Source organism: Diabrotica virgifera, chromosome 9, assembly GCF_917563875.1.
Source record: "Diabrotica virgifera virgifera chromosome 9, PGI_DIABVI_V3a".
NCBI classification, from domain to species: Eukaryota; Metazoa; Arthropoda; class Insecta; order Coleoptera; family Chrysomelidae; genus Diabrotica; species Diabrotica virgifera.
The window spans coordinates 181,650,941-181,660,285 of record NC_065451.1 but is presented as its reverse complement, the minus strand read 5'-3'; the positions used below and the strand labels follow the sequence as shown (position 1 = coordinate 181,660,285).

General features: G+C 38.5%; 1 protein-coding gene across 1 annotated transcript in view; it reads left to right on the top strand.

The window, feature by feature from the left end:
- Nucleotides 1–1,055: 1,055 nt before the first annotated feature.
- LOC126891870 (glyoxal reductase-like) overlaps nucleotides 1,056–9,345 on the top strand; it is a 42,913-nt gene continuing 34,623 nt past the window's right edge. Inside the window, exon 1 of the mRNA XM_050661202.1 lies at nucleotides 1,056–1,276. Within this exon, the coding sequence (XP_050517159.1) occupies nucleotides 1,132–1,276 (145 nt within the window). The 5' untranslated portion in view covers nucleotides 1,056–1,131. The remainder of the gene's footprint in view (nucleotides 1,277–9,345) is intronic.

The window sequence follows — 9,345 nt, the reverse complement described above, 5'->3', positions numbered from 1 at the left end:
GGATGCTGAGACTAAGTAAGATGAGGGAATTTTACAATTTATAATTCACGTCCCATCTGCTCAGCGCGGTAAAGTTCCAACGAGAATGATTCCCTTCGAACTCCAATCAAAGTAAACATGTAAATCAAAAATGAATAACCATTTTCAATTTCGTTGCAACACGAAACTACAGCCGCATTATTATTACAGTTCAATCAGAGAGTGAAGCAAGCAACTCTACCGGTTTCGAACCTTATTAGTCTCTCATTAGGAGGCACATATGCTGCTCTCTCTGACCCAACCAGGACAAACCCCGGAGTGCAGTCACGGATTGCAACGAACGAAATGGCAGGGATGCTCTAGCGGCAACTGCTAGCAAAAAACTAAGTTTTCAATCTAATAGCACATAAAACAACATCCAAAAATGTTACTGTACATCCTACCAGATTGAAAACAATGGGAACCTTCTTGAAAACTTAGTTTTTTGCTAGCAGTTGCCGCTAGGGCATCCCTGCCATTTCGTTCGTTGCAATCCGTGACTGCACGCCGGTGTTTGTCCTAGTTGGGTCAGAGAGAGCAGCATATGTGCCTCCTAATGAGAGACTAATAAGTTTCGAAACCGGTAGAGATGCTTGCTGCACTCTCTGATTACTGGAATAATGATGCAGCTGTGGTTTCGTGTTGCAACGAAATTGAAAATGGTTATTAATTTTTGATTTACATGTTTACTCTGATTGGAGTAATAAGGGAACCATTCTCGTTGTAACTTTACCACGCTGAGCAGTTGGGACGTGAATTATAAATTGTAAAATTCCCTCATCTTCTCTAGTTTCAGCATCTGTTATGGCCTGCAAATTTTAGAAGCCTTGGATGTGTAACCAGAGAAGGTTCCCATTGTTTTCAATCTGGTGGGATGTAGAGTAATATTTTTAATGTTATTTTATGTGCTATTAGATTGAAAACTTAGTCATAAGATATTCTTAAACACTGTCCGTCGCACTAATTATCGATATTCCCTTGTATATTTTCCAATCTCTATTTACCATGACCTCTACTGGTGTCTGCTGTTTACATTACCTCCTCAACTCTTATAAAATAGTAAATACTCGAGTCGCATCTGGATGATAACATTAACATTTTGTCCGCTTAAGAATGACTTACAAACTGAAAGTAAACTTTTTTGCGGCCCTATTTTGGGCGGCGGTGTTTTTTGCAAATAATCAACCTAGTTGTGCCGTTTTGTCAAAAGATTTAAAGGCGATTTTACCTAGTGGAGATCAAATGCCATTGATTGGATGTAAGTACCTACATATTTTATATAGGTAGTGGATATAATTAATATTTTACCGACCTTGATGGCCTAGGGCCTAGATAATATATACAACTTTTAGTAAAAAGTCAAAGTATTACAGTCAACCTTTTTCATCACGTTATAGAATAATTTCATAAGAGATAATTATTAATAACTTTTAACTAGTTTTATCATAGCATAGTTTAATGAACCCGTGGTTTAAAGGCCAGTTGCTTAATTTTGTATACCTACATTTCTAAAATTTCGAAAAAATAATATATAATTTTACAGAAAAAAATAAATATTGTAAAAATTGTCATTAAGTACATAGAATTAAAAGACTACTTATGTAACAATACCTATTATCTATTATTAAGTATAATTATGAATTTCAACCTATGTTTCATTTATCAAGAAAAGGTCAGGAAAATTGATAATCAAAGTCAAGCAAATATGCGCTTTTGCCATTTGAACAAAACATGCACTTCATAAACCGTTCAAATATACAGATCTATTAATTTTATAAAATATTACTTATTTTTATAAAATAAAATAAAAATTTTAAGCACTTGATTTATTTCATTAAAAGCGTAGGCGCAAAATTTTTAACCAATGCTTTTTAAATGCATTCATTTTTTTCGAGATCTGAGAAGACTAATCTCTTTTAAAAGAAACTTTTTGTTTATTCTGAGCAGTGGCGGCTGGTGGGGTAAAATTTTGGGTAGGCCAAGCCAGCAAATTACATATAGCTATGTATAATGTATAATAATACATAATATGCAAATATAAATTTATTGTTATGTACTACTAAAAGGGAAGTTCCCTAGGTTGGCTGTATACCATATAGTTAAAAAACTCTAACAAGAAGTAAAACCACTTCTCTGTAAATTGGTATATTTATTAAAACTTAAAAAATCCCAATGGATTGAATAAAATATGTCCAATTCAGAACGTTTTCAGACCTATCGGTCCATCATCAGTGAATGTGCATACTTGCTAAATAGCCCCAGAACCAAACAATGGTTGAATTTAAAATTCAATTTACATTATTTAAAAATAATATTGAACAGGCTAAACGCCGATGTTAAAGGATATCGCCTATGGGAACATGGTGAAACCCTACCAAAACCTCAATCAACCATCTTAGGCCAACTTTAAATCAACCATCTTAGGCCAACTTTGACTATAAAGTCTTTATAGTCAAAGTTGGCCTAAGATGGTTGATTGAGGTTTTGGTAGGGTTTCACCATGTTCCCATAGGCGATATCCTTTAACATCGGCGTTTAGCCTGTTTAATATTATTTTTAAATAATGTAAATTGAATTTTAAATTCAACCATTGTTTGGTTCTGGGGCTATTTAGCAAGTATGCACATTCACTGATGATGGACCGATAGGTCTGAAAACGTTCTGAATTGGACATATTTTATTCAATCCATTGGGATTTTTTAAGTTTTAATAAATATACCAATTTACATAGAAGTGGTTTTACTTCTTGTTAGAGTTTTTTATTGTTATGTATAATAGTGTAGGAAATTTTTTTTCAACCCCCCTTTATTTATTTTTTTGGCTACAGGGGTTGCATTAAGAAATCGCTTTTGTTGTCCATGCATGGGTAATAATAAGAACTTGCACAAAATGATATATGAAGCATTTTAATAAAGAGCATAGGCGGTTCAGATGGTATAAAAAGGGGTTTTTTAAAATGTAACACCCCGTAATTAAAAAATGGGCAATTCCCCTTAAATGAAACCTATACCAAAAAATCAGCCACTTACTTGTGATTAATTTCCCTAGGGTTTCTTCTTAATTTTCATTACAGTTCATTACATTTTTTTTAAAACATCTTTTTTAAAAATGTGTCAACTTTAAGGCGCCACCCCCGCTAAACGGTGGGTGATAGACATATGCTGTCGGGAAATAAATGGTAGGAAATATAGTCCTCTTCATTTTACTATTAAGTAAATTTTTTGCAAAACGTACAGGAAGGGCTACGTTTCGCAAAAACCACAAATTACCCCCTTTAAAGGGATGAAATGGGGGTTCCGCGGCGAAATTTTTTAAGAAAAAGTTAGTCTCATAATAAGCTCCCCTTGATATACCAGAAGTAAAATAAAACCGGACTTGTGTCCATTTTGCGAAGTTCAACCTCTATTTCCCACACTATAAAAATACTTAGAAGGTATTTTAACTGTAACCTGTAACAGATTTACATTTAATTATATTTTTAAAACTAAATCAAATTATGAACTAAAATATACAAATAGTTTACATAGTTTATTATTTATAGAGCAGGTTTATTCTTCTCTCTTTGCTTTGTGCAAATGTGTCCGTTACAATTCGATAATTGTTACAAGTAGCAACGAGGCACGGCGAAGTGAGCGAAGGCCAGTTTGAATCGGGCCTATATACCAGGCATAACACGACAATATAAAAATCGTTGTCCGGCAAACTGCTTCACTTCGAACGCTTTTTGTACGGAGATCTTATATGAGCGGAGTCGGCCAGCTCCGAGCGGGCCTATTTATGATATTTACAATGCCTGAATACGATTCGATGCTTTCTGTGAATTTGGTAATAACAAAGTTGTCTTAACGGACGCTAATGTATTGAGTGATTCAATACATTGAAAAGTTATTTACATACTTTAACATAATTTTTGAATGTCTTTTTCTATTTTAAAGCTCTTAAAATTATTGGGTAGGCCCGGCCTATCCTGCCTACCCCCAAAAGCCGCCACTAATTCTGAGGGACTTTCGGCCGTTGGCAATATCTAATGTAATATTTCATTCTGCGTTTAAATTTTTCAAAACTATTTATTAGTTTTTTCAGAATTCGAAAAAAAAATGAATGCATTTAAAAAGAATTGGCTGGAAATGTTGCTCCTACGTCCTTAAATATACAGTGCATTCGTAAAGTATGGAAACGGTCTATTATCTCATGACTTAATTATTTTCAGAGTTAAAGCTCTGACAGGTCGATTTTTATTTTTAAATTATGATTTTTTGACGTATACCTATCCCATAATAGTGACGTCATCGATTATTTTTTTAAATGGGAATAGGGGTCGTGTGGTAGCTCATTTGAAAGGTGATTTAATTCTCTATTCAGTAATATAAACACTAACATCATTACTTATACAGGGTGGCCAAAAAATAATTTTTTAATTAAATTAATTGACGCAAAAAGAAGAATGTATGTAATTTATTTAACTCAAAATATATTTTACTTGTGCCAAAAGATGTAAAAAAAATATTTAGTTCATAAATAAACATTGTTTTTCGCTTAAATTAAATGTTCAAATTGCTAAAAGGCGGGTGGGTGGCTGTTTGACATTTAATATAATCGAAAAGCAATGTTTATTTATGAAATAAACATTTTGTTTACATCTTCTGGCACAAGTAAAATATATTTTGAGTTAAATAAATTACATACATTCTTCTTTTTACGTCAATTAATTTAATTAAAAAATTATTTTTTGGCTACCCTGTATAAGTAATAATTTTAGTATTTATATTACTCAATAGAGAATTAAATCACCTTTCAAATGAGTTACCACACGACCCCTATTCCCATTTAAAAAAATCATCGATGACGTCATCACGCCCAAATAGATGATGTCACTATTATGGGATATACGTCAAAAAATCAAAATTTAAAAATAAAAATCTATCTGTCAAAACTTTAACTCTGAAAATAATTAAGTCATGAGATAATAGACCGTTTCCACACTTTACGAATACACTGTATATAGGTACATGGTTATTTATTTACAAAAAATAGACCGATAGAAAGCGTACATCAGTTGTCGGACCCACCAAAGTTTAGAAACCTCTATATTTACGAGACGCCCCCCTGCCAAAAATTTTTCGAAATAGAAAAGTTGTCCGACTCGACATGAATAACTGAATAAAAAGGTCTCATACTTGAGGTAATAAACTTATTTTTAAGTGTGGGCCCAAGACCTATAGCATCTAAATTGAACATTAAATTTAAATATCCTCACTAATTTCAGTAATCTCGGCTTCTTTCAATTTACACCGTTCTTTTTTAATTTTAATTATTAATATTGCGCGTCCCCCCGACTTTTAAGCAGCCGCACGTCGCACTATTCTGTGCGTCTCTATCGCACTATATGATAACAGAGTGGTAATAATTAATTGAATAAATAAATAAATTATAAAAAAAACCTTATTAATAATAAATTTTAAAATTTTAGTAAATGTCAAGTATTTGTTGGGTTTTTTGCGTAAGTACGTATAATATGTAGTACAAGTGTAACAGACAACCTTAAAAGTAATACTTTAGGTACACAGGAGTTTTCAGGCCTCGAAAATGCGTATTTTCGTGTTTTTCAAACTTTAAATAGCTTATAACTTAAAACTGACGTGAAAAAAATTAAAACAGACTTTTTTTTGCTTAAAATGACTCAAAATAATCTAAAAAAATGTTATCCGGAGCAAAAAGGTGATACCTATTTTGAGTTTTTTAAAAAATTGTTTAAACAATTTCTGCTCAAACATTTTGCCCGGCACTCTTCTGATTTGTTTAAAGGGGACCGGCCTCACAACACGGACTAACCATAGTTTAAGAAAACTACTACTACAGTAAAGTGAAAAACTTCTTGTGCAAAATGGAGCCAACCTGGAGTCGGGAGGTACTCTATTGATCAGAGGTGTAACCAGGATGATCCTAAGGGGGGCGATTACATCTACTTAAATGTCTCTGAGGGGTATGGAATAATAATGGTGTTAAGCGTATAGAGCTCAAAGTGCATCCAAAGGGGGAGGGTTATAACCCCCAAAACCACCCCCTGGTTACGCCTATGCTATTGATTCCATAATGGCATGGACCCTCGAGATGTTGCATGAAGTATATTTATACAGTGCGTCCATAAAGTAACGCATAAATGAGAAAATCAAGAGGATCCCGTACCTAGTTCTGTCTAGGTACGAGAACTACCGCGCTGTTGTGCAGGGAGCCAACCCTGAAGTCGATGTGGTGTCGGGCCAATCGGCTGAAAAAAAGGCTTCTTCTAAAAGTTAGGTTACCGCTCCCAACCAAAGATGACACGAGTCAGATCTCGGTCACCCCCCAGATCCAAGGCGCTTTCCCCGCCAAGATATGCAGACTCTAAAGAGTCCCTCCTGTTACAGCACCCTGAAGAGAGCAGCGATGACCACTCGAGCGACCAGGAAGATGGCAAAGACGGTTTTACGATCCAAAATCGTAGAATAAGAAAAAAGAAGAAGAAGTCAAAAGGCAAGGACTCCACGCAGAACGTCGAGACCACCGAGAACGTCACCGAAGCCACCCAGGAAGTCGAGGATTCCCAGAACATCGAGGCCACCCAGGAAGTCGAGGACATGGACGAAGACGTCCCAGGCGCCGAAGGCGGGGGCACTACCAAACGTCAGCCGATTTAAGAGGATGCCGCCAGCGAAGACGAGCTGACAAGGGCCAACGCAGAAATCAACCGACTCAGAACCCTGATGAAAGAATTTGCAGCAAACGTTGATGCAAACAACAAAAAATACGAAGATGTGATCGCACAACAGAAGGCAGAGATCAAAGAGCTGAATACGGAGATTCGACGAATGAGCGAAAAGATGGATGCCAGATTCGACGAGTTGATAGCTCTCCAGAAACAACTCGCAAAGAAATCGGAGAAGAAAAACCCCGAAAAGACGGACAAAAAGCCACCAGTAGAGCAGCCTGCCACCAAAAAGATGACCACCGAGCAGACTCGACCACCCAGCCAGAAGGCTACCACCTCGACGAAGGAGGCGTCCACCCAACAGAGGAAAAAGAGAAAGGAAGAGTTTCCACCCCTGGCGACACACCTTCCACTAACCGACGAGGAAGACGCCGCATGGACGTCCAACCAAGAAAAAGCCATGAAACTAGCTCCCCAGGTACAGCTACCCCTCCCCGAGGAACCAGTGCCATCCACGAGCACAGATAGGGACGCGCTTGCCGCTTCCAGTCAAACTGATACAGTGTCAATGGAAACAAACCAAGACGAAGAAGCCGTGTTACCTGAAAACCAGGTAACACCATACAGAAAACCGCCTGTAATTAAGTTACAGAGTGTCAGCGAGACAGGGGCTATTCTTACCATAGCCCAGGGCAAAGGCATCATCACCACAAACAAAATCTCCAGAAGTGGCAGAGAGACGCTCATCCAGGCTAAAAGCCCGGATGACTACAGAAAGATGACAAGGATAGTGGAGGAATATGCAGAAGCATACGCCGCCAAAGAGAAAAAGAGGCTACAATGGATAGCCTTTCCACTCGACGAAGACAGGAAACCAAAATTAGTGTTACGAGGATTGCCCACGAATACCACCGAGAAGGCAATCCAAGAAGACATGGCAAACCAATATGGAATAACCTGCCACACAGCACGTAACATGTCTACGAGAGTAGGGAAAAGGAGGCCACTACCCATGTTTGTCATGACACTGGATCAGGAAGACGTGGAAAAAGCAAAGCGGGTAACGAACCTGTGCCACATGAAAGTTGTGGTAGAGGACCTACGCAAGGCAGCAGGACCGACGCAGTGCTTCAACTGCCAAGGGTACCATCACGCCCAGAACTCGTGTCACAAGGACCCGAGATGTGTGAAGTGCGGCGAAGAACACCACTCAAAGCAGTGCCAGAGAGACAGAGAAGTCAAGGCAACATGTGCCAACTGCAATGGGAGCCACCCAGCCAACTACAGAGGATGTCCTAGGTGCCCAACCTGGGGGAGGCCTCCACCACAGAGGTCACAACAGCGACCACCACCAAACCGAAGACAGCAGACAACCGGGGTATCCTACGCGCAAGCCACGCAGGGAAACCAACCAGCGCAGAACAACACACCGTCCAACCGACCAACCCTCCCAGACGAAGAGTACCTAGTCAGGATGGTCACAAACATCGTGACTAAGGTAGTCCAAGAGGTGATAATCAGCACCAGGCAGGCACAGAACTAATGGCAGAGAGGGGATACTTGAGGATAGGCTCCTGGAACCCGGGCGGCATAACCACAAATCAGAACATACTAGATGAACTCGCCAACAGATACGAGATGGACATCGTAGCAATTCAGGAAACAAAACTGACCAACAACTTCAACCTAAAGTTTCCTGGATACGACGTATATAGGAACGACCTCACTAGAAGATCAGGAGGAACGGCCATCCTAGTAAAGAAGGGTATTAGACACACCAGTTACACTACTCCACCACTGGTCAACATGGAAGCCACAACAATAGAAGTTAACATGAGGCAAGGCGCAATAAGGATCACATCAGCCTACGTAAGACCACAAGACCCTTTAATGGACGATGACCTAGATGCGTTCCTAAACATCGCCGAACCATCCATCATAATAGGAGACCTGAATGCAAGATCCCCCAACTGGAACGACAGAGCTACGAACAGAAATGGACGACTACTAAACAGATACATAGAAAACAACGAAGACACAATGGCAATGGGCCCAGAAGAACCTACCCACTACCCAGGAAACGCACTTCCGACACACATCGACTTAGTTGTAGCCAAAAACCTAGGACTGCAATCAGAATTAATCACGCTGGACGAAGGATCAACTGACCACCACCCCATCCTACTAGAAATCGGAACATGGGAAGAGACAAACCCGCCAAAAAGAACAAAAAAGAAAATAAAGTGGACTAACTACAAAAGGTTAGTAAGTGAAGGAATAAACATAGTGCCAGTAATAAACAATCCAGAAGAAATAGAAGGAAAAGTCCTAGAGTTCGAAAATATCATCCAAGAGGCAATTAGAAACAGCACAACAGAGGAAGATGTCGAGATATTCATGGGAAGGTTCAAAGACATACCACAAGAAACACAAGAGTTGATAAGGGAAAAAAATAGAGCAAAGAAAACAGCAAGAAGAACAAGAAACAGAGTAGATAAATCCTGGGCAAATATTTTAAATAGGGAGGTCCAAACGGCCCTAAAACTCCACCGTATCGAAAAATGGGACAACTTCGTACAAGAGATGGAAGAACAAGACTCAAACATGAGAAATGTCTGGAAGCTCCAGAAAATGCTGAG